General features: G+C 37.9%; 1 protein-coding gene and 1 long non-coding RNA gene across 9 annotated transcripts in view; one reads left to right on the top strand and one right to left on the bottom strand.

Annotated features, from left to right (window-relative positions):
* LOC133259311 (uncharacterized) overlaps nucleotides 1-2,998 on the bottom strand; it is a 34,439-nt gene extending 31,441 nt beyond the window's left edge. For both annotated transcript variants that reach the window (XR_009740361.1, XR_009740359.1), the window contains exon 1: nucleotides 2,920-2,998. This is a non-coding gene — a long non-coding RNA (uncharacterized LOC133259311). The remainder of the gene's footprint in view (nucleotides 1-2,919) is intronic.
* CRLS1 (cardiolipin synthase 1) lies at nucleotides 1,869-24,731 on the top strand. Of its 7 annotated transcripts, none has more exons than XM_061436621.1 (7): nucleotides 1,869-2,367; nucleotides 4,956-5,093; nucleotides 9,600-9,729; nucleotides 19,023-19,108; nucleotides 20,099-20,167; nucleotides 21,747-21,838; nucleotides 23,739-24,731. In XM_061436621.1, the coding sequence occupies exons 1-7, from the start codon at nucleotides 2,062-2,064 to the stop codon at nucleotides 23,824-23,826; spliced, it is 909 nt and encodes a 302-aa protein (XP_061292605.1). In that variant the 5' UTR covers nucleotides 1,869-2,061; the 3' UTR covers nucleotides 23,827-24,731. The 7 variants fall into 7 exon arrangements, with proteins under 7 accessions (XP_061292605.1, XP_061292608.1, XP_061292611.1 ...); XM_061436624.1 differs by lacking the exon at nucleotides 1,869-2,367 and adding an exon at nucleotides 2,386-2,503; XM_061436627.1 differs by lacking the exon at nucleotides 1,869-2,367 and adding an exon at nucleotides 2,520-2,635.
* The last annotated feature ends 900 nt before the right edge of the window (nucleotides 24,732-25,631 follow it).

Genomic DNA, 25,631 nt, shown 5'->3' on the forward strand with positions numbered 1-25,631 from the left:
ATGGAGGGAGAAGCCTGGTAGGCTACAGTCCATGGCGTCGCAAAGAGTCAGACACGACTGAGTGACTTCACTTCACTGTATAGAGGTTGAATAGTGACGTTTTTCGACCCCATAGACTGTAGCCTACCACGCTCCTCCATCCATGGGCTTTTCCAGGCAAGAGTACTGGAGTGGGTTGCCATTTCCTTCTCCAAGAGGTTGAATAATTAAACATTAAACTAGAATTCAGAAAAGTGAGATGAGATAAACATCAAAAGGAGTAGAAATAAAACCTATCAGATCAAGAAAGGGAAAAAATATATATAAAAAGAAAAGCAAGTAAAATCATATTTGGGACTTCCTCGATGGTCCAGTGGTTAAGAATCTGCCTTGCAATGCAGGGGCTATGGATGGGTTAGAACCCTGGTAGGGGAACTAAGATCCCACATGCTCTAAGCAACTAAGTCCTCGCCTTCTGGAGTCTGTCACAGGACACAACTGGAGTCGCTGGGTGGCAGTGAAAGATTCCACAAAACCAAAGAAGATCACACATGCCATAATTAAGACTCAGCACACACACACACACACACACACACACACACACACAGATCATGTTCTCATGGCAACTACTAGAGGCAGAAGCAGTCGGACTGAACTTCATGGAGCACAGAGAAGAAAAAAATCTCCAGACAAGTAGAAAGTCTCCTAAACAAGGACAAGGCGTAAAACGTAAAGGCAATTAACCCATTGGAACGGGTAGGAGACTGAAATACTGCTCACTCCCCCTTGACAGGATTATCCAGAAAGTCTATATATGGTATTTAATTCTAATTCCATTGTTTTTTAATGATCCTTTTTACATTTCTAGTAGATACATTTTCATTTTTTCTCTCAGTATCAGCATTTCAATACCTGTGTAAGAAGCTAAAGATTTCTTTTGATAAATACTCAGATCTACAATGACGTTCAAATTCCTAGAAGTGTTAGTCGCTCAGTCGTGCCCAACTCTTTGGGACCCCGTGGACTGCAGCCCACCAGGCTCCTCTGTCCATGGGATTTTCCCAGGATACTGGAGTGGGTTGCCATTTCCTTCTCCAGGGGATCTTCCCCACCCAGGAATCGAACCCAGGTCTCCTGCACTGCAGGCAGATTCTTTACCGACTGAGCCATGAGTGAAGCCCCTAAAATTCCTAAGCCACTCTGAACTAAGTTTAAGATGAACTCCAATGTGGGTCTGTCATCACAGAGCGGAAGGGAATGGTTCAGAGGCCACAACCACCATTCAAATTCACTTTGACATAGAACTCAACAAGAAGACAGTCCCGTAACACTGCAATATTAATAAATACCAATAATATAATAATATATCAATAATCAGTATAATGTATAATTTCTATATTAACTAGTAATGCCATCTTAAAGTTGTTGAATTAAACAGGATGATGCACTCTAGCTTGGCTACAATACTTTTTTTCAGGAAACGATTGCTATTATTGACAGTTTCTAATACCCATATCTTTGGCATATGGAAAGTTCAAAAGAGGGAAAAGAACAGAGAGCTAGTATTAAATACTTTTTCCGTACTAGGTATTTCAGTAATATTTATACTTCTCATGAAGCGCCCCACTCCCAACGCCTCCTTCCAGAGCCGCGGACACCTTTGGTTTCGGGGCAGGACCGGAGACGACTTCTGCCCTATCCCGGCCACAGCTGCCGCGCCGTCGTCCGGCTTGCGCGCTCCTCCCCTCGCCTCCCCACCGACCCCGAAGCCGGTGGGCGGGCAGACAGCGGCTGCACAAAACACCTCCTTTGCAGCCCGCCGGGCCTAACGGCGCGCGAGTGCAGCCGCCGCCAGGGGCGCTGGTAAGCCCAGCGGCGACGCTGTCGCAAAAGCGTCGCGAAGGCTTCCGTCCTTGGCGATCTAAGGCCACCTGTATAAGATAGCGTGTTGGGGTTTGAGAACCAGTATGGAGGCCGTCGATCTTCTCCAATATTGCGGGGAGTCGATGAGGAAGCGGTTCGCCAGTGCCCTGGATTGCTGAGCTCTCGCCGACTGCGTCCCCCTCGAGCGCCAGCAGGGTCATGCTGGCTTCGCGGATGGCGCGCGCCTCTTGGGGGGCCCTGCGCGTCGCCGCGTGGGCACCAGGAGCGCGGCCGGGAAAGGGGCGCGCCCGCGGGGCTCTGCTGCCGCCCGCGCCCGGCTGCCTGGGTTTCCTGGCTGAGCGCTGGTGGCTGCGCCCGGCTGCGCTCGGCTTGCGGCTGCCTGGGGCTAGCCCGCGAGCCCACTGCTCGGGCGCGGAGAAGGCAACCCCCGGGCCCGCGACCGGAGAGGACGCTGCTGTTGAGGCCCGACGTGGCCAGTGGGGCCCGACGAGCGCCTCCAACCTGGTACGTACCAAGGAGGAGACGGAGAGGCGACGGCTCCGGCGGGCTCGGTCCCGGACACGAATAACGTGCCCTGGCTGGTCAGGTCCGATGCTTCCATTTCAGAACTTTTAAACCGTTCCCGCAAGAGAAGTTACGGGTAGGTCATTCGGTCGGGACGAATATCAGCGGTACCAGCCTGATCCTCTTTGCGTCTCGGTGGTGAAGTTAGAATCCTCTCCTCCCCCTCTATCCTCACCTGTAGCTGGACGCGCCTCTGGATGTTGCATTGGTAAAAATAGCCTTCACTTATCTTTTTAAAAGCCCGTTTTAAATTTTATGAAGCGAATCCCCTATGTTTAAGGCAAGTCTGTGAGCGTCTTCAGAAATATGTACAGGCCTTTCTGTTTGCTTGTGCAGGTTTGGTTAACTACCGTTTGACCTTTGGTAACTTTAAACATTGTATAGGATGAAGGGTAACTAATTTAGATCGTAATTAAAAGATCTTTTAACCTCTAATTATAGAAAAAGATTAAGACTTTCTGAGGTAAAGGAGGAAAATATTTGTCTGCTCACCTGTTGAAATACTGACCAAAGAGAAGACATCAGAGCATGAGTGTGGGAGAGCTTTTGATGTCATGTAGCAAGACTCATGCAATTATTACATCTTCAATTGTTATGTCTTCAGTGGGCCCCTGTGCCGCTTTCATCAGTTGTACAGCATGGGTTGGGTTGGCCACATCCTGGCAGGGGTCTCAGCTCCATTAATAGCTAAAGCATGTTGGGGTTTGAATGCTGGATGCTTTGAGGTTGCCATATCCTGGCTGAAGTCCTTCCCAGAACGGCAGTAGTTGGTCGAGTATGCCACAGGTTATCTGGTTGGGTAATCTGAGATTAGCTCTCTTAATTTTAGTTTAGAAACGTTTACAAATTTAATAATTAGAAATTAATGAGGTATTTTAACTGAAATATTTTGTGTGGAGCTAAAAAGAATCCTTTTCATTGGTCCAGGACCATTCAGTCTGGTTTATTAATTCACCAAATGAAATGATGTGGTTGTTTGCCCCTGTCTTTAATTTTGTCCCATGGGCATCTCTGTTATGAATTTTGGCCATCTGTATTCTGACCTTTTGCTTTGTGTTTCCCTTTTCTCAGTCACGAACTGTACCCTCCCCTTCCCTCCTCAGTGAGTTGCGGTTATATTGGATCAGTGTTTGATTTATCTGTACTGCAGTATGGTCAACAGACTTATCTTTTTTTTCTGGACTCTGAACACTTGGACCTTTGAACTTGAGTTTGGAATGTTCCAAGAATGAGTCCATTTAATTAATATTGTGGTTTACTTTCAATAAAAGGTCCTCCAATAGAGGTCTGTAGTGCTGATTGTTTCCCAGAAAATTTGAATTTTTCTGTAGCTTTAGTGACAGTATTCTGCTCCCTAACTCCCCAAACCCCATTATCCTTCCAGGCTGAGGTGAACATTTTCTGTTTATAAACACAAGCTTAGTATCTTTAGAGGATTGCCTTTTCTTACAGAATGGTTCAAGGTATTTTAAAAGAGGCCTTTAGAGGTGGATGCTGTTACTTTTCTAAAAGATTAAGATTCAGACAAATTGCTTACTGGTTGAGAATGAGGTTAAATATGGTTATCTTGTGAGGAGATAGTCCCATGAGATAGAACTGGCAGTCTTGACTCAGTGGCGAAACTAACCTTTAGAAAATGACATTTTCTCTGTATTATTTCTGTACCCAGTTTTGTGCCATGTGTCTTAGTTCTTTAAAGTTGAAGGACCCTTTCGTGAAACAGATTTTGTTTTGGCAAGGAAGGAATGTTCTTCAGAGCAGCTGCCATGGTGCCCTTTTGTTGGTGCCAACTTCAGACACCTTGCCTCCCAATGAAGTTTCAAGGAATCATAAAGCTCCCATAGGGAAGCTGTGAAAGCCCTCAGCTTCTGGTTGGGGATCTTAACATTGCTGTGGCTATTTTGAACAGATTTCCCAAGGATTTCAGACACTATTCCTTGTTCCATTTTCTTCCAGCAATTCTCCAGTTTAGTGATGACGTTATGGAGTTAGATGGTTTTAACCCTTCTTCATTCGTATCTCCAAACGCTGTGTATGGCATTTAGCATTCTTTTGATGGGTATGTATAGAAGAGTGAGGAGAGGTTATTTGCAATAAATGTTTTTTAGCCAGAATGCCCATGGTCGATAGTTTGGCTTTTTTCTGACACTTTCTAGACTGTTTATCTCCTTGAAGTATAAGATTTTCCTGAAGTTTCACTTCTAAAAATTTTTTATTTTGTATAAAGGGAAAGTAATTCTTTTTAAAACAATTTTATTGAATATAGTTGATTTGCAGTGTTGAAGTTTCATTTTTAAAAGCAGTATGTTTTTAGTGTTGAATTTTAATTGTGAAGTCGTGCATTACAATCTTGACTTATATGATATTTTTATTCCTTCTCTCTAGTAAGAAAATCTATATAGTCAGTACTTTAGTCTGTGTTTGGGTACATGACATACCTATAAGTTGCTGGAGTGTATTTTCCAGTGTATATAGTTATTTAAAGTATGAATTTATAGTATTTAAATTTTGTTGTCTTTATGTTTCAGTATGAAAACCCCTGGACAATCCCAAATATGTTGTCAATGACGAGGATTGGCTTGGCCCCAGTTTTGGGCTATTTGATTATTGAAGAAGATTTTAATATTGCATTAGGAGTTTTTGCTTTAGCTGGGCTAACTGACTTGGTAAGTTGTAAAGGTACTCCCCTTGTTCTGCTCCCCTTTTAAATCCCAGTCTCCACTACACTGAAATAATGCAGCCTCAGTTTGCTTTTCCTTGGAAGAAAATCCTCAAAGATGCATTTCACCTAGTACTTTTATAAAGGCTTGTCATTAGCATCTGTGTGGGACTCTGTTATTCTCCGTATTATCTAAGGAAGGAAGTAGAGGTTGTAGGGAGGCATTGGAGAACTTCTTCAAGAAAGAAAGAAGCCTTAGAAATTCTCAAAGGGCCAACTACTTGCTTTAGGGATATAAATAAAGGAGAGAAGCTGAGACTGTTTTTTTCTGCTTATGTAGTAGAGAGAAGTATCTGATCTGCAACAACAGTTGGTTTTACTGATGGAGAGGGAAGTAGTGGGCCAGCTGTTGTGACCGGGAGCTTGTAGAGGCCAGATCTCTGCTCAGGTTTATGCTGGCAGGAGGCCATAGGCACCCCACAGGTTTGGTCCTTGATTCCTGTTCCATACCCCTCTGACTATCTTCCAGAAGACCCTGCCCTAGGTGGGCATTAGGCATCCTTCCTTCCTTCCACTCTCCCGGTAGATGGACAGAGAAGAGAATACTTTGACACCACTGTGTCAGCTTAGAGGGAGGGAAAGATTAATTCAGGTTATTTCAAGTTAGAGCTTGGAAAATAATTTTAATAACAGAAAGCTGCTCTATGTGTTATATATAAGCTCTTGTGGACTGGCCAGTCATTGTCATGTATGACGTTATTTGTATTTATCAGCCACCTGTTGCATAAAAAATTGAAATAGCTTATAAAACTATGTGTTCTGCAAAAACAAAATTGAAGGAAGTGGGGAAATGGTAGAGGAAAAATTTTAAATCAGGACAAAAGCGTGTAGAAACAGATGTTGTGTATATATATTATATATTCTTGTACAAGGCTGGTCTGAGATCCAAGTAAGCACCCAGACAAGCAATAGTAATTTGGTGCCTCTTTAAACTGATGTATGTTTGAAAAGTTATGCTCAGTATTTAGTGAGAATAAAGAGAAACTTATTTTCTGTTAATGCAGTTTATATAACATCTTCCTTTGTAACATCAGCTATTCCCTTTGAGATTCATAGAAACAAAATTCCACCTGTTGAGCAGTATGGAATTAGCTGAAGGTTTTGCAGGATAAACAAAGGAGGGTGTTTGCATTGTTATATGACATTTCCAAATGTGCATCAAATACAGTCTCTCAAAATGGCTACCTCCTCTCTTTTTCCAGAATTTAGCTCCTGTTTGTCACAATTTCTCCCCATTCACACAAACTCTTGGTTTGTCCCTACTTTTACCTCTGAAGTGTGAAGGCCTCTACTTATTAAAATGGTCTCCAGGTCTGTCAAAGACCATTACACTGACAATGGATTTTTTTTTTTTTTTTGTAATAGACAAGATCTTTTTCGGTTCCTGAATTTGCTTTTTTTTTTTTTTTGGTTTGTACGTTTTCTTTAGTTGCCACATGAGATTGAAATGTTCATTAAGTGGAAGAGGCCTCATTTACATTTTTCTAAATATAGAAGACAATGTGTGTAGAAATCTAAGTTAACTGGCATGGTTTTACACTTATACTCCATGGAGGTTTTGATGCCTCTAGAATGGCCACTGGGCAGATGGTTAGACTCATGGAGGGTTTAAGCAGGGGAATGACAAAGCCTGATTTCTGTTATGTGTGGGAAGGGAATTATAGGAATGCAAGAGTAGAAACAGAGAAGCTGGTTAGAGGGCATACAGTAATCTAGGGTAGTGGGTTGAGAGTATGGTTTGAAGATAGAATTGATAGGTTAATGGATTGGATATGTGGGATGAAAGAAAGGAATTAAATATGAGTGCTAGGCAGTTACTTTTTTCTTTTCAACAAGCAGATGCATGGAGGTTTACATTTTCTATGATGGTTAACATTCAGAGTAGGACAAAGTTTGTGGGAAAAGAGTTGTTATGCCTGTTCAGGTGGAGGTAACAATTGGGTATTTGAATACAGTAGTTTGAAGTTGGAGGAAGTCATGGTTAGAGACAGATTTAAGAGTTATTATGTAGATGGTCAAGTCTGGATAAAATCATCTAAGCTGTGGTAAAAGAAGAGAATGGGTCAGAGAAAAGAGCAGTAAGTAGAGAAATGGAGAAGGAGCTGGTAAAGGACACTGAAAAGGAAAAACTAGTTAGAAAGGAAGCAAATCGAGCAGTAAGTTGTCCTGGATATTAAGAAGGTGCTTCAGTTGTGTTGAGGATAGATTTGTGACCTTTATGAGTACCATCTCTAGAGGATGGGACAGTCAGAGTGAGTTGGTGAGCATATGTGAGGTAGTGATGGCAATAGATGTCACTTTGAGGAAGTTTTACTTCACAGGGGAATAAAGTCAAGGAAGGGTAGTTTATAAAGAAATATATATTGGGGAAATTTTTGTTGTTAATTAACTAATTAATTAAATGACTGAGTAGGAAGAGAGAGATTGATGCTTGGGAGGTGGGGGAAACTCACAGAAGGTAAGAGGACCTGGGGTCAGGGATCAGGATAATAGAGATAAATGTGCCTAGATAGTGGTGGGTGGTGGGATTCAGAGGTGGGAATATGAGGGAGTGCTGGCAATCTGCTTTTACTTTTCGAGGAAATACGGACATGATCATGAGCTAGAGAGAGGCTTTGGGAGGGACAGAATCAGTTTGTGGTAAGAGCAGGCTGAAAAGAGAAGGTAAACATAGTAAGGAGGTGTAGGTTTACCAGGCTGTATCGAGTGCCCACAGGAGATTTGTGGTCATGTAAAAGTGAGACTCATCAGCTCATTTAGGTGTTTTTCAGTGTTCAGCTGTTTGGGTGTCGGCTTAGAGTACATGATAGATGTATTTAAGTAGTATTGAGAGAGAGTGGAATAGGGAGTTATAGAGATTTACAAAGAAAAAGTGGTGTTGATGACCTTGGAATCCAGTGTGGGTAGAGGAGCAATGAGAGTGAGAAGATTACAGTGTCATCTTCTCATCACTGAGAAGATGACAGTGAAAAAATGGGAGATTGAGAACAGAAACTGAACTGGCACCTGAATCTGCCGAGGCCCTAACCGCCAGGTCTAGGCACTTTCTGTTAGTGTTACCTCTAGTATACTTAAGAAAATAGATTTTTTTCAGTTGAGGTAGTAATAGCTGATAACTGATGTTTTTGAGGATTTACTGAGTGCTGAGTGCTAAACAGATTTTAATCATGTTATGTACTGAAACAACCTATCCTTTGAAGTGGGTAGCATTATCTCTCTCTTACAGGAAGTAAGGAAAGGAAAGGAAAGGCCTAAGCCTCAGTTTTGGCTTAGGCCAAATGTTGTGCCCAGAGTTACATAGTTAAGTGAGCAGGAGAGCGAGTGCTTGAACCACCACTTACATTCTGCTGTGAAGACTAAGTTCTTAACCATTATCCTGTATGACAGCTGTCTCTAAGTTATTGGAATACTTGAGATATGGAGGACTTATCCTTTAAAATGTACCATGTTAAATTGTGTCTAAAGTAATTTGATCTTTTTCCTTGGAAATAGGACTAGAAAATTCAAACATTTGTTGAAGCTTGAAGTTAAATAAAATGAATAAAAGCCAGGTAGGGACTTGGAAAATCAGAAAATATCTACGTTGTTTAATGAAAATAGGCAGTACTTGATTTCAGTCAATTTTCTTCCCATTCCTCAAGTGAGCTTGGAGATGTGGATTTTTTGAGGTAAGACTTTGAATATTTAAATATTGGCAAGTAATTTATACTTTGAAAACCTCTGGGCAGTTCAAACAAAACCAGCCTGCAGGCCTCTTGGCTCCCAGGAAACCAAGTATGACCTCTGCTGTAAAATATAATTTGTTTCCAAGAGTAGTGAAAATCAAATTTTAAGTAGGCCAAATGCAAAGGATTGAATATTTTATTCAGGTACAAGTCATGCAAATCTAGTCAGCCATGGAATTAACAGCGGCACTAGACAAAAAATATTGATGATAACAGTTAAAATAAAAATAATAACAGCTAAAACTTAGAGAATTGGATACTGTTATAGAAAGGTAGATAGGAATGGAAGTTAGGAAATCTTGCCGTTAAAGAGGAGCCCTTGCAAGTAAAAGCGGCTATTTGGGGGTGGTGAAATAGCCAAGGATTTGAGAATAGGGGGTACCGAGTCTGTGCTCTGTCCGTCATGCTTTCTTTGAGTTTTATTTGGGTTCTTTACATCTTTAAATTTGTGTCTGGGTTCATCCCTCAGAGGGGCATTGTGGAAACATTGAGAAATAGCTGAAGGCCTTGAAAAAGAAAAGTACTGTAGGAAAGTAAAATTATTTTCTGACCAATTGGTAATTTAAAAGTTAAATGTATACCAGTAAAACAGGAGGTTTGGGAGTAAGAAACAGAAGAGGTTTTATCTACATTTTATGAAAGTATAGTTATTCTGGTACCTTTTTAATCTTCAAGATATCTACTCTGTACCCATTATGACATTTATTAAAAAAAACTTCTATTTTCAGTTGGATGGATTTATTGCTCGAAACTGGGCCAGTCAGAAATCAGCTTTGGGAAGTGCTCTTGATCCACTTGCTGATAAAATACTTATCAGTATCTTATATATTAGCTTGACCTATGCAGATCTTATTCCAGGTAAGAGCGCCGTTGTGTGTGCTTTTAAATAGTACAGGGAAGGGTGACATTAGTCAGCTTAGGATTTCTCTTGATTGAGAGACAAATAATTTTTGTTCCAAAAATATGTTTTTCAACTTTAAAGTGTTTCCCTAATTTTATTTTATTTTTTTGTTTCCCTAATTTTAAACTATTGAACTGTTTTTCTTGCCAAGCTGTTTGTTTTACTTTCAAATTTATAATTTTGTATACACTAGTAGAATCTGTTTTCTTAGTAAAATTGTTTAAAATTAAAATTGAACACATATTTCACAGTGCTAATTTACATTATCCTAGAATCTTTTGAAACTATTATATTTTCTTAGTGCGTAGCTTTTTAAAAGCAATTTAAAGTTTTCCTAAGTCGTCTTATTTACTAAGTACAGTTTAATAAATGAGAGCTCTGAAGGCCTAGAGATGTCTATAAAATTTCACTTTGTTATTATTATTACTTAGACACTATTATGCAATTTCAATTATCGTGTAGTTTGTATACTGTCTGAATACTGTTTGTAACAAAAGTTTATGATCTCTTGTATTTTGTACTGTTTTTTGGGTTGTCCATTTTCTACTTCAGCTGTGTTTCTCAGTTTTTATCCTTTGGTGCAGATTAAACTGTTTATTTCTGAGTTAGAAATAGGATTGAAAACAAAGAAACTGCCACTTGCTCCTTCAGTACCATGCTGTTACTGACATTTGATAGGAAGAAGTGTAGTGGTGTTTCAGTCTAGTGCATTCTTCTCAATCTAGAGATTCTTTTTCTCCTCTATCTTTAGGCTTTTAAATCCACATAACCAAATTTAAAAATGAATTAAACTACTGTTTTTGTGCTTCTCTGAAAGTCATGATTATGGTGTGTATATGGTTGGGGGTACTGAACGGGCAGGAGTATGCTATACATAATATAGATAATTTGTCGGGAAAAAGATCCTAAGGACCATTCTGTTAACATTCATAATTAAGATTATTGTGTGGTGTGTGTATTTTCATGCTTCCCCTAAAGCTTTTTCAGAGTTACTTTGTATTTTGTTGTATTGTTTTACACAGAGGTTAGCCAGGTATTTTCCTGTTGAACATAGAGATTGTTTCTAGGTTTTAGCATTATGGATAATGTTGATATAATTGGTGTAGGTTGCTTTTCAAGCCTTCATTATCACTCGTTATCATTCTGGGCACTTGCATTTTCTGTCTTCTGTGTTGGGTCTGTTTTTCCCATGGCTTCCATGTGGAGTGTAATCTCCAGTTGTTTCCTGTGCTCAGATGCAGCATGGCAGCAAGTTTTTAGAGGTGTACTGTGTCTTTATTCTACAGATGTCTAAAATGTCTTCATTCTACCCTCCATACTTGATTGAGATTCAAAAGGGGCATAATTTTCAGTTGCAGATTGTTTTCACTCAGAATTTTGAAGACCTTGTTCTATAGGTTTCCAGATTCCATCTTGCTGTTGAGAAGTCTCATGCCATTCTGATGCCTTTTCCTTTATATGTGATTATGTTTTGTATTAGAAAGCTTTTAAGATTTTTTTAAAAAACATTATTCTTAGTTGATGGTTTTAAAAAATTCTCTGTCTTAGGGATTAATTTTCTAACTGCTTCTTTGGACAGTCAATTATCCATCCCAGCACTTTTATTAAAAAACCATGTGCATATATACATGAGTCCATTTCTGGGTTGTCTAGTTTATTCCCCATTGATTTGTCTATCTTTGTATCAGGACTGTCCCTAATAACTACTACTTTGCTAAAAGTCTTGATATACGATAGAACAAGTTCTTCTATCTTGTTATTCTTACCTCTTGGCATTTGTATGTGGATTTAGAATCAACTTTCAGGTTTCCCAGAAAAACTTGTTGGGATTTTATTGGGATACATTGAATTTACAGATTTATTTGGGAGAATTGACATTTTTATAATATCGTCTTCCAGTCCACAAACCTGTTGTATATACTCTATTTAGATTTGTTAAAATGTCAAAATGTTAGTTATTTCTAGAGAAGTAATAAATAATTATTAGATTTATTCCTAGGTAACTGATAATTCTTGATTCTTTTGTAAATGTAGCTCTGTTAATATTTCATTTTGTCATAGCTGCTTATTGTTTATAAGATCCATTTCTAATATTGATTTTTGTGTCTAGCAAAACTTGCTGAACTCTTATTCTAATAATATAAATGTATATTCTCTTGGAGTTTCTGCATCCTCAATTATGTATTGTCTGTAATTGATGACAGTGTGTTTCTTCATCAGTACTTTTACCTTTTTAAAATTTTGCCTCACTATAGTACACAGTGCAGTGTTGACTAAGAGTGGTGTCTGTGTCTTATTTTCCGTCTCAGAAGGAAAGATTTCAATATTTCAGTATTAAATATGACATTTCCTGTCGAGTTTTGTAGAACCCCTTTGTAAGGATAAAGTTCACTTCTACAGGGAGTTTGTTCAGAAGTTTTTTTATGTTGGATATTTAATTTTATGAAATTTCTTTTTCTTCATGTATTATGGTAGTTATATTTTTTCCCTTTAAGCTTAATGTATGGTGAATTACATTATTGATTTTCTAAATTAAACCTGATGACATTCCTGTTATAAATCCAACTTGATCATGATATATTTTGAAGATATTGCTGTATTTGGTTTACTACTAATATTTTGTCAGTTCACATCTAGATTCACAAAATTGGCTTAAAATTCTTTTCTAAAAATGCCCTTGTTAGGTTTTAATATCAAGTTTTATACTAATCTCATAAAATGAATTTTAGGGAGTGTACTTCCTCCCCAACCCCCCATTCTTTGGAGATGTTTTGTGTGAGATTTCAATTATTCCTTTGAATGTTGGTAGAACTTGTTGAAGCCATTGATTCCTGGAGTTTTCTTTGGGAAAACGTTTTAAAATAATTCACTTTAAAAAAATATATATATATGTTCAGTTTTTGCTGGTTCATCTTTTGTCTGTTTTGTGAGTTACGATGTTCTTCTAGGAACTTGATTCATTTCGGCCACATTAAAAAAAATTACCATAAGCTATTTGTAAGTTAAAGTTACCCACATTAACTTTTTGATGTCTGTAGGGTCTGTAGTGTCCCCCCTTTCATCTTAATTATTAGTTATTTGTCCTTTTTTTCTTTGACTTGTCTTGCCAGAGGTTTGTCAGTTTTGTGACTCTTTACAAAGAACCAACTTTGAGCTTTGTCAAACTTCTCTGATATGTTTACTATTTCATTAAATCTTGTTCTTTTATTTCTGTGTCATCCTTTGGCTTTTCTCCGATGTTCTTTTCTAAATCCTTTAGATCAGTCCTGTCTTGTAGAGATGTAATGGGAACCATAGATTTAATTTAAATTTTTTTAGTAGTTCTATTCATAGTGAAGGGAAACAGGTGAAATGTGTGTGTGTGAGATTGTTCTCCTGCTGCAGTGGAGACAGCATGTTCTGAGCATGCATTGCTGCCTGTGCTACCTCCCTTAATATTTTATTCAATCCACTAGATCAAAAATAGTCATTTCTTTGTATAATCAATAAAAATCATTAATGAGATTTTTGTTTATTTTGATACTCTGTCTTCAAAAGCCATCTTCAAAAGCCAGTGTGCAGTTTGCACTTACAGCATCTCAGTTCAGACTAGCCATATTTCAAGTGGTTTATATATGTAGCTGGTAGCTATTGTATTGAACAGTACAGCTGTAGATGAATGTTTAACTCATTCCTTTTTTTGTGGCTGGTGGGATCTTTGTTCTCTGATTAGGGATCGAACCTGTGCCCCCTAAGTGGAAGCATGGAATGCTAACCACTGGACTACCAGGGAATTCTCTCAGCTTTACTTTTTTAATGTTTGCCTTTAAGGCATTTTGCATTTTCCTTTTCAGTATTTCTCATATGTTGGTATTTGTGTTCTTATCATTATCTGAATTCAGAGTAATCTATTTCTATTATGATTTTTCTTTGGCCTGTGGAGTTAATAAAAATTTATTTCTCAATTTGTGGGATTTTCTAACAGTTTTTTTTTGTTACTAATTTTGGGCATAATTACCTGTATTCAGAGAACGTGCTCTGTGATTTTTCAGCCGTTCAGTCCAGTATACAGTCAAATTTTATAAACAAAATTTTTAGGCATTTTTCAAGTGAATTTGTATTCTGTGATCATTGGGTGTGATGGTCTATGTGTGTCCATTTCGTCAAATTTTTAGTCCTAATAAATTACTTTTATTTCTTTTTTTTTTAAACTTTTATTTCTTTACTGATTTATTTTTTACATTTAGTCTGCTTTTCTGTCAACTACTGAGAGAGTGAAGTTTCCTGCTGTGTCTAGTTTTCCATTACTTTTTAGCTCTGATTTTTGCTTTGTGTCTCTTGAAGTTATGCTGTTAAGTACATATAAAGTAAAATTGTTGTCTTCTTGGTGAATTGAACATTTTATTTTGAAGTGACCTTCTGTATCTTTAGAAATGATTCTTGCTTTTGTCTGTTTTTTTTTGAATATTACTTTAGCTACACTAGCTTATCTCTGGCCAGTGTTTGCATGATAAATAAATCTTTCACTTTCAACTTGTCTACATCTATTTTAGGTATTGCTTATAAATAACATATAATAGGTTTTTAATATAGCCAGTCTAAAAATATTTTCTCTCTCAACTGGAACATTTAATCCATTTACTATGATTACTGCTATTTGTGTAGCAGTCTTCCATTTTACTTTGTGTTTTATTTGAGCCGCATGTTCTGTTCTACTTTTGTCTATGTAAAGTTTGAATATTTATTTATTTGGCTGTGTCATGTTAGTTGCGTCATGCAGGGTCTTATGTTGCAGCACATGGACTCTAGTTCTGGCGTATGGGCTCAGTAGTTGTGGCATGTGGGCTTAGCTGCTCCATGGCATGTGGGATCTTACTTTCCCCACAAGAATACCATGCAATTGTCTACTCATTTCTATTATTGGTAATAAGAAATCAACTGTTAACTCATTGCATTTTCCAAGGTATTTTTTTACTCTGGCTGTTTTTAAGATTTCTTCTTTCTCTTTGGTTTTTCATAGTATTTGGTGTGATTTTTCTTTTTTATTTATCCTGCTTGTGATTTGTTGGGCTTTTTAATATATAGATTGATATCTTTAATCAGTTATAAAAAAATCTGAGCCACAATCTTCAGGTATTGTTGCCTGTTTTTCTCCTTTTGGGACTGCAGTATATCTGTGTTAGATCTCACTGTATCCTTTGTGTCTTAGCCTCTTTTCTGCATGTTACCTGCTCATTTTATCTTTCTGAACTCCATTCTAGGTGATTACTAATGAAGCTGAAGCACACTCTCTCATTTCACTGCTTCTCTCGTCAGCTGAGCCAAATTCATTTAAATCTTCTATTGTATTTTTTTGTTATAGAATTTCTATTTTATTCTTCTTCAAACTTAGCAAATCATCTTTTATAGTTTTCAGTTTCCTGCTGAAATTTTCATGTATATTCCTTTAATTTTTATATATAGCCCTCTGAACATAGTAAGCTTTAGTTTTATAATATCTTTTGAGGGTCTCTTTCATGTGTCTGTTTCTATTGATTTTTACTCATGGTATCTATGTCTTTGGTATTTTTAAACTGTTAAACACTGTATTAATATTTTATAAGAATTTGGAGAAATATTTTGATGTATAGGATGATGGCATCACTCTTTGGAAGAGATTTTGCGTTCAGTTCTGCCAGGTGCCTAGGAATGCTGATAGTCTGGGACTACCTGCTGCTGCTGCTAAGTCGCTTCAGTCATGTCCGACTCTGTGCGACGCCATAGACGGAGGCCCACCAGGCTTCCCTGTCCTTGGGATTCTCCAGGCAAGAACACTGGAGTGGGTTGCCATTTCCTTCTCCAATGCATGAAAGGGAAAAGTGAAAGTGAAGTTGCTCAGTCGTGTCCGACTCTAGCAACCCCATGGACTGCAGCCCACCAGGCTCCTCCGTCCATGGGATTTTCCAGGCAAAAGTACTGGAGTAGGGTGCCATTGCCTTCTCTGGGGACTACCTAGATGGCCAGATAAAACATTCTTTTAAGGTTTAGTTTACTTAGGGCCAGCTCTTCTCTCAACCCTGTGGGAATATTTGTTCAGATCCTAGCTTAAAGCTAGGAAGTGGTTTGTCACTGCCCAACCTGAGGACTCTGGGCTTTGACTACGGTTCCGCCGTCACATAAGGCTGCCAAAACCCCTTTGTTTTATTCGGCTTTGTTGCTTACTTCTCTAGGGTCATGGACAGTGGCTCTGAGTGCCTAGGCTTATTTTCCCAAGTTCTCATTGTGATACTTTCTTAGCATCTTATAAGCTTTTCACTTTCAAGTTTTTTAAAAAATGGTCTTTAATTGTGTTAGCAGGAGAATTATTACCTACTCAGGTATTAACGGAGGCTGAACCTGAGAATCTTTTTTTAACCTTGTTGGCCTGAGAGTTTACAATAGTTTATGTTCTAGAGTTTGTCTTCCATTGTGCTGGGTAATGAGAAGGCCCCTTCAGTCTGAAAGCTTATCCTTAAGTTCTACACATTTCTCTCCAGATTCTCTTCTTATTGGAAACTCTCTTTTATTCTCTTACTGGGAGATTTCCTCAACTTTGTAATTTATCCCTTTATTGACATTTTTAAAGTCTTTTTCTTATATCATAGGTGCATATCATCATTTCAGGATATCTTCTGTTTATGTGTGTGTGTGTATGTGTGTACACTCTTTCTTTTTTCCTGTTTGTTTTGGTCTCTCTCTTGTAACGGAGACTGTTAAAATGCCTAGTGATCCTTGGCTCCTCACTCTGTAAAATGTTAACTGGGTGCTCTCTGAGCGTTGGTGGAATTCATGGAGTGGTATCGTTCCCTCTGGGGTGAACAGACAGGGAGGGACCAGACATGGCCCTGCATTTTCAGTACTTGTAAGTCTGTTCTGTAGATAGGAGCTCTCTGTCTGCTCCTTAGAGGTTGTGGAGGTCCTGATTTAGAGGTTAGCATGTAGAACAAATGTTGGCAGACTTTTTCAGTCAAGGCCAGATAGTAAATAAATACTTCCAGTTTTGTGGGTCATGTGGTCTTTGTTGCAACTACTCAAGTCTGCTATTGTAGTGTGAGAACAGCCATAGAAAATACATAAACAAATGAGTGTGACTGTGTGTTACATTTTCAATGCAACAGTGTATGCTAGTGATAGTGATCACTTTATGTGTAAAAGTGACTTGATTTTATTTCCCCTTTAACACTAATAAAATTTGCCCATGATGTACTTCCTTGTTGCAGAAACTATATTTCAGAGAGAATTAGCAAATAGAGAAGAAAACCTTGGAGCATTCCCTAACACATTTTACACCTCCACCAACACACTGTCGTACTCTAATAGACAAAAGGAAAGCTGCTTTAGCCCCAGAAGAAAAGGCAAGGGAAGACTGAGAGAGAAGGCAGGAACAGTTAGGAGATTCAAAAACCAGGGAACTGGACAAAAACTGCCCCTCGAATGCAAGTTAAGAGCCTGTGTGTACAGTATACAGGCTGTCAGTTGGCAGAGGCCTTGCAGCCCGGGTCCTAGTCTGGCTGCACTGTGAACCCCCAGGGACCTTTCATCTATGCTTTTACAAAACTTTTATGAGGTGATTCTGTGATGAATAGTTAGTTTGGGGAACACTTGATTTTTTAAACAGTCCTTTCCTCTATCAGACAGATTGACAGATGGTGAACTGAGTCCAGAGATGCATTTTGCAGTACCACTGACTAACTGGTGACCTTGGCCAGGATATATAATCTGCCTTAGGCTTGTTTTCCTATTGGTAAAATGGGGATAATGATGGTTCACATTTCATGGAGATGATATGTAAATTAAATGACATAATATGTATATAATGCTTAAATTGTGCCAGATGCTCAATAAATGGTAATTTTGGTAGTTAAGAGAACTAGAACCCACTGCTTTGCAGTATATTGAATCACCTCATCTGTTCTTCGGTAGAAACCTCTTATTTATATTCTTTTCCACCTGTGGTGATGAACTGCAATAACAGATGTTTATTTTCCTCTATTGTATTTACTACATATAATTTGCATGAGTTTGCTGCATTTTAAACTCTGATTGTTATTTGATTTTGCAGCTGATTATTGCTATATAGAAAAGTTGGGTTTATAGGCACAGAAATCCTGCTAAAAATCATGACTGGATTGTTTTGTTATTTGGCTCATACAGTGGAGTCTTTTTTATGCTCTAAATGCCGTGATTTGAGTGGATAAGCATTTCCCTTTGGAATCATCTTGTCATGAAGTACTACACCGTAGATCAACACTTATATGTATATAACAGCCACAACCAGCAGAGATTTAAGTTTTAAATCTGTAATTAATTAGTGAAATTGTTCTTAAGTTGCTGAACCAATAGAATGTCAAAATTGGAGCAGACCATAAGGATAGCCTTAAAAGTAATTCAAGAAAAGCTGTTTGAAGGTATTATGGAAGGGCTATGCATGATCCTTTTATTTTAGTAACTGAAACAATTTGAACTGAGTGTTAGCCTCAAGATTTTTTCCTTTAAAAAATATTTCTAATAAAATGTGATTTATAGTCATGGTTAAAACTTCCTTCGATGTGGGAGGATGTTCAGTGAAACAAGACCTCTGCCCTCCCATTCTCACTGAACAAGGGAGCAGGAGTTCCTTGGGTGTCCACTTAAAATGTCCTTCTGGCTCTGGGGCCATCCTGTAGGATCTTAGGAATAGTGAGAAAACTATCAACAAATTGAGTTCATGTTTAGTTAGAATTCATTGACTGAATAAGCAGAAAGAAAAATGGAAATTGCTTGGCTAGGAACTGGCCAGGCAAAATTGAAGATATTGTTTCTCCACAAGTGGTACATGTAGCAAAATTTGCTGTTCATAAAATAATCTAGACTACAGAAGCAAGCAGTCAGTTCTTGAAAGTCAGAATGGCTTGAGTCCTGACATCTTTTCCAACCTCTTTACAATCTCATTCCATGTAATTATAGTGAGGTTATCTTTCCCCCAAACTTATAAAGCAGAGAAGTAAAGAGGAAATAGTGGTACCTGAGTAGAGCTGACACTGATAACTACAACTGAAAAACATAGTCTGTCTGTCGCCTTGTTTTGAAGGCAGGTAAAAGAAGAATATAAAAATTACTGGTTCATGGTAAGGACCCTAGACAGGCATCAATAAATGTTTATTATAAAATTTTTACTTAGGTGACACCAATTTATGGTAAGGCTTTATGTTACGTGTAATGTCTAAATAATTTTCAGAATTCCAATCAAAATTATCTTATATTTGATTTTCAGTTCCACTTACTTATATGATAATTTCAAGAGATGTAATGTTGATTGCTGCTGTTTTTTATGTCAGATATCGAACTCTTCCAACACCGGTGAGTTTGTTTCAAAAAAATGTTTTTTAGTAGTGTTTGTAACTTAAGGCAAAAGGAAAAAAACACTATTGTGTACTGATTTTCATGGGAGTTTTATGGGATTTTATGGGAATAATTTATGACAATTATGTGTTTAATCCATTTACTAGGAATTTAAAGAAAACAGACTGCCATGTTGCTTTTGAATCACCATTATAGTAACTGTTCAGTGAACATGTGAATAATCCATTTTTTAAAAGCATGTTTTTATTTTAAGTTAAAATTGTTTTGATAGCCCATAAAACTCAGGCCAACTAGCCCTGTCCCTAGAAGGGCTAGTTGCAGAAGACTCTGTTAGGAAGGTTTTTTGTTTTTTAATATTTATTTGGTTGTGCTGCCTCTTAGTGTGGTATGCAGGATCTTCAATCTTCATTGTAGCTTGTGGGCTCTGTTAGTTGTGGCATGTGGGATCTAGTTCCCTGACCAGGGGTTGAACCCCAGCCCCTTGCATTGGGAACTCAGAGTCTCAGCCACTGGACCACCGGGGAAGTCCCTTCTTAAGAGTGTTTTGTATGACCAAGCACCCTTTCCTATGTAACTTAGCTTCTACTACGGATTCTCTAGAACTGGTTTTTAAAAATTATAGTTTTATGAGCATAGGATAATTTGTTTGCACTTTTGTTCATTGGTTCTACAAATATTTGAGCAGATAAGTATAACTTAGCTAATAATCACTACATGAGCATAACAGTCTCATCTTTTGATTCCCAGTCCAGTGAAAATGTCAACATTTTATTCATTTTGATTTTTAGCCTATAAAGGAAAAATAATGATGAGGGAAATTTGTTTAGTAAAAAGATGTCATCAGCCTGACTTTATGATAGATCTAGCATATAGCCAGGCATGTGGTGTACACTCAGTAACTGTTACATATATTAATAATAGCAAAATATTTATTTTAAACTTAATAAATTGAATAAAGTTTATCCTTTTTTTTTTGTCCTCTGCCAGCGAACACTTTCTAAGTATTTCAATCCTTGTTATGCCACTGCTAGGTTAAAACCAACCTTCATCAGTAAGGTAAGAGACACACAACATCCTTTTAAGTTATTATTCCCTTGTGGATTATTATAATGACTATAAACCTCAGTCTGGAGCGGCTGAAAATAAGATAGATTTTAATGCATTGACCATAGTGGATAGAGTGGAGTCACCAACCCTGTTCTTTTGTCCTCCAGGCTCTCTGGAGCTCTAGTATACATGTGTGTTTTGTGTTAGTGGTCTGGTGGTCTAAGAATTTAAGTCTCTGAATGAAGTATTAGGGCCGTCACTTAGGGGAGGTGGAGAAAGTAGAAGCATAATTGCATATTGATTGAGACACAAAGAGAGTATGAAGATTTCTTTCTGCTTTCATTACCCACCCCTCCCTGTAGTGGAAACATCATATAATAAGGTCTCTTTCAGGTGCAATATCCATGCAGTTACATGGAAAAAGATAGGGGAGAGTTTTATTCACTAATAAACAACTCCTGCTCTTAGTTATCCATCTGTTGTCCTGAGCCCTTTTCAGGACAATAATTGCATGCTAGTCTTTGCACACAGAGAGGAAACTGTTAATGCCTGTTGAGGCACATAAGTTTGCTCTAATTATTTTGCTCCATCCCTTGTGACAGAGGTTTAACAGGTTAATAATGCCAATCATCTTTGGGACAAAAGGATGATTACTCTTAAACCAGAGACTCCCTGGGGTTAATTTTTACCTACAAGTATGGATTGGTTGGTTGGTTATTTGTTTATTTACCTATTTATTTATTTCTGTGACTTATATATGTATCAAGTACAGTAATTGGAGTATAGCACCATATGGAAAGTGGCTTAAAGAGGTGCTAGGAACAAATGCCTCAACTCCTTGGTCTTGCAAGAAGTTCTTCAGACAATTTTTATTACTTCTTTTTAAAAACGGAGTGGAATCCTTATAATCTAGCTGCAGAATGGATAAGAGAACATTGGTGCTTCCTTCAACATATCACCTACTTTCCCAGAATGCTCATCAAGATGAGTAGAGAAAATCTCCAGTGGTTTTGTCGTCTTCCTTTTCTCCACCATACTGTCTTTTAGGGTAGGGAAACCTACTCATTTCCTCCTGAGAGCCTCTCATGGAGATGAATGCATTTCAACTTTCTAACTTGCATATCTAACCTAATGTTAGTGAGAGGAGCATTAAATGAAGTGCCGGGAAATCTGGGTTCTCAGTTTTGATCTGTAACCTGCTAGACTGTAGGCAAGTCACTTAACTCTTTACCTTTTCACCTGTGAAGAGTAGCCTCACTATTTCCATATTCTCAGGTCTGTTTTAATGGGTAACTAAGAAAAAGGCAAAGAACTTTACAGTATTACTGAATTGCTATGAAAATTCAAGATAATGGCGTTTTCTGATAGTTGCCCTTCCCCACCTTTTGGAAAGGGTAGCTATGCAGACAGATGAGCCAGTTAGTGAAGTTCAGCCATTTGTGTGAATGCCAGCTTTTTTGGCAGAGATGTTACAATATCAGGCATGCTGAGAGTCTGTTGTGTTATACTGTGATGGGTAATGCCTTTCTCTTGTAAGCTTGAAACACGACTGGGTTGGCACTGTTTTTTGTGACTTCTTTTTTTAAAGGTGAACACAGCAGTCCAGTTAATCTTGGTGGCAGCTTCTTTGGCAGCTCCAGTTTTCAATTATGCTGACAGCATTTACCTTCAGATCCTATGGTAAGCTTAACTTAGAAGTACTCTGAGGACGTCAACTAAATGGCTTATTGTGACAATCCCAGAATTACTTTGTCCTTAATCATGTTTATTAAACACTGGGAAAAGCTATAGGGGCTATATTTTTTGATTGATACCATTTTTAAGAAGCTTACTATCAATTATAGGATGTAGAAGTTATAGGGGCTTTCATGCAAGTTATAAGGGATGAGAGATACTATGTTGGGGTTTTTGAGGAGAAAATACATTCCAAGTAGGAAGAAGAGGAAAAACTTCAGGGAGGAGTGGCATTTGAGCCATGAAGTCTAGATGAAAAGAGACTGAGGGGAAGCCTTTCTGGTGAAGGACAGACCCTGAGCAAACTCAGATGTATAGGAGAGTGGGTAAAAGGAAGTGCACCCAGCCTAATGAATGGGGCAGAGTGGGGAAGAAACTTGGAGAAAGGAGTTTGAATTTTATTTTGTTAAGATTATGTGTAGCCTTGAAAATGTGTCAGATTCATACTTTGAGTCCACGTACATCACACCGATACTAAAGTTTAATTAAAGCATTGCTTGATGCAGTCTGAGCCAGAAAATGGTTAACTAAAGTCAGCTAAGCTAAGAAGCTTTAAAAATGATACACATGCTGAACATTTTATTTGCTAAAATATAAATTGTACACTCATTCGTCCTATATCTTCTGGTATAAGCCCAACTCATTTTCTTTGATTATAGGCTTATCAGTAGGATATTTTTTCTTTCTTGCAAAAAACTGCATCCATAATATAAACTCTGATTTTCATTTTCTTTTCTTTTAAAATGATATAAGAATGTAAGACATTTATGAAGCAGAGTATAGAAACTTTGTAGATTTTTATTATTTTCTCCAGTATTTTAGCAATTATATTGTCTACTTGTTGTTCAGTCACTAAGCTGCATTGAACTCCTTTGCCACCCCGTGGACTGTAGTAGTCTGCTAGGGTCCTTCTGTCCATGGGATTTCCCAGGCAAGAGTACTAGAGTGGGTTGCCATTTCCTTTGCAGGGGATCTTCCCGACCCAGGGATCAAACCTGTGTCTCCTGCACTGATAGGCAGATTCTTTACACTGAGCCACCAAGGAAGCCCATATTGTCTACTTACTTCAGCAGTAGTGTTTAGCAGATTGCCTTGCCTTTCCAAGGCTTCTAGCTTAATTCCCAGAAATAGCAACTCGTCCTACATGTATATTTCATTAAATTTATGTGTGAATTTAGGATATTAAACTGGCATAAACAGGTTTGGGGTCAAACAAAAATGGTCTTGATGAGCCTGCACCTCACCTGGCAGAAGCAGAAGCTCATGTGTGCAGAAAGCTGCATACAGTCAGCGAGCCATGAGCATCATACGTGTCATTTCAAAGAGAATCTGATTAATTTCTATTAATTTTAAGTAAAGAAAGCTGAATTGTATTTAAAATGACTCAGATTATTAGAATTCCCCAAATCTGCAAGAAATAGCTTCTAATACTAATACTCTAAGCAGCATGGAACAGTGGGAGGAGCACGAGGGCTCTAGAGTTGGAACCAGGCCAGACTCATAGTTCTGTGGCCCTGAGCAAGCTCTCTGGGGCAGTGTTTCCTCTGTAAGGTAAGGCTGTGAAAATAAAACTACCTATCATACAAAAATGTCTGGGTAAAAATGACAATTGCTATTATTATTTTTTTCAGATTCATTAACTAGATTAATTGTTTGACATTATTGATTCAAATGAAGTCTTAAGGAAAAGCGATATATTTAGATTCTTGTTAAAAAAAATTATACTAACAGCCTTTTTTACTTTTAAACAACTCTTTTAAATGTATTCTTTAGTATATATTATGTATATTCTTTATGTATATTTATAGTTACCATTTAAACTAAATTTTCTTTTCTTCCATAAAAGGTGTTTTACAGCTTTTACCACAGCTGCATCAGCTTACAGTTATTATCATTATGGCCGGAAAACTGTCCAGGTGATAAAAGGCAGATGAAAAGTCATCATTATCGTCAACAAGGAAGCAGCACACATCAACAATGGCAGGGCCAGTGGGAGTCTACAGGAGTTCCCTTATTTTGGTTCAGCTTGAAGGAGGACTTGTCAGAACAAACCATGTCATCAAAATTTTAAGTAATGTGCATTGACAATAAGCTTGATCATGGGCATATGCAGAATTTCCAACATATTTTTAAATACAAATAAAACTATAATTTAGGATTTTTTATCTTAGGTTTCTTAATTTATAAGTAGCAATTATTCTGATTATTGTCAGTCTTTTTTTTTAAGCCATTTAAAAGAATACATTCAAAAAGCCAGTTGAGAGCATGGAAACTGAAGAGTTGGCACTTTAATAAATTTGGATTGCTCACAGAGCACTAGGGAGTGTCCTGGGGTTAAATATAAAATCATGTATAACTTAGCTGCACAGTTGTATGTTTGACTTAGATCTGTGTACGTATTAACAGTACGTGTGATTAATATTTGATTATTTAGGATAATGACTATAAAGGTAGCTTAGTTTTGGGTAAAGTAAACTTGTAAAGAGATTTAAAATGTAGTCAGTTTTGAAATCAATAAGATCAAAATAGAAGCTATTGAAGTTCACATTCAGAAGTCTTCCAACCTCTCAGGTGCCTTGCATCAGGATAATAAGCGACAAAGGTAGTTGGAAAATGCAAACATGTCTGTTACCCTAGCCATTCAGGAGACAGTGAGTTATATCGTACCTTCCTACTATATTTCTAACATATGTTTATATGATACTGGGACCTGTACTTGTATCTTATGTAAATAATATGAAACTGTATATTTTTCAAAGTTTTTTTTTTTTTAAACTTGGAATGTTAAGATGTTTTTTGTTAAGATGTTAAAGGAATAAAAGAGCTGGGAAAAAAATGACCCTCAACTTGGGTTGTTTGTATAGCATCCTATGGTCATCTGCTGTTGTGGAACTTTTATGATTCATAAAGTCCATTTAGCTGTGTCACTTGCACTTATGTTATAAAAATAATTGATTTAGGATCATCTGACTTCAAAGTCCTTTTCTCACTACACTGTTATGTTTAAGAGAATGGAAGGTACAAGGAGAGGAAGACATGTGGCTAGTGCTGGCTGCTTCCCCTTCAGAGTGGAGGCCCATTGTTGCTCATTGTCCTAGGTTCTAACCCAAGTGTAATATAGCCTCATACCGTGAGGTTATCTAAATGTAGCCTGTTAAGCTGTGTTAAAAATTATAAGGAGTTACAAGCAGAATCCATGCCTCTCAGTTGTGGCATCGTTGGATCAGTGTGTCCTTTGTTGTCTGCTGGTCCTGGCTTCCTTGTTCCCAGATTAGCTGCTGAGTCACCCCTGGCTTGAAAAGTACAGAAGCCTGCAGCCACGGACACTGCTATGGACTCCAGTGGAAGTGGGTGAGAGAAGGGCTGTGTGAAGCTAGTCGTTCTCCCCTTCTGGAACCTCCTTTAATGTCTCCTAATGGCCTGGGTGGCAGTGAGAAGTGGAAGTCAGATTGCTGGACTACCCAAGAGGCACATTGAACATGTCTCAGTACTAGCAAAGTATGAGCACATGAGTATGTTTTTAAAAGGGAGAACTTGAAATAAAGTAGGGGGGAAATTAGAATTTTGTTTTTTGTTATGCTCACTTGTGCTCTAGCGTTGGTACTATTTGGAGTGACTTATAGTTGGATCCGTAGTCTCTTTAGTAGTCAAGTCTTAATCTGATTCTTCTTAATATACTCCCCAACCCCGAAGCTGTAGGTTTTTGGATACTGAATTGCTATAAAATAAATTCTGCTGG

Source organism: Bos javanicus, chromosome 13, assembly GCF_032452875.1.
Source record: "Bos javanicus breed banteng chromosome 13, ARS-OSU_banteng_1.0, whole genome shotgun sequence".
NCBI lineage: Eukaryota > Metazoa > Chordata > Mammalia > Artiodactyla > Bovidae > Bos > Bos javanicus.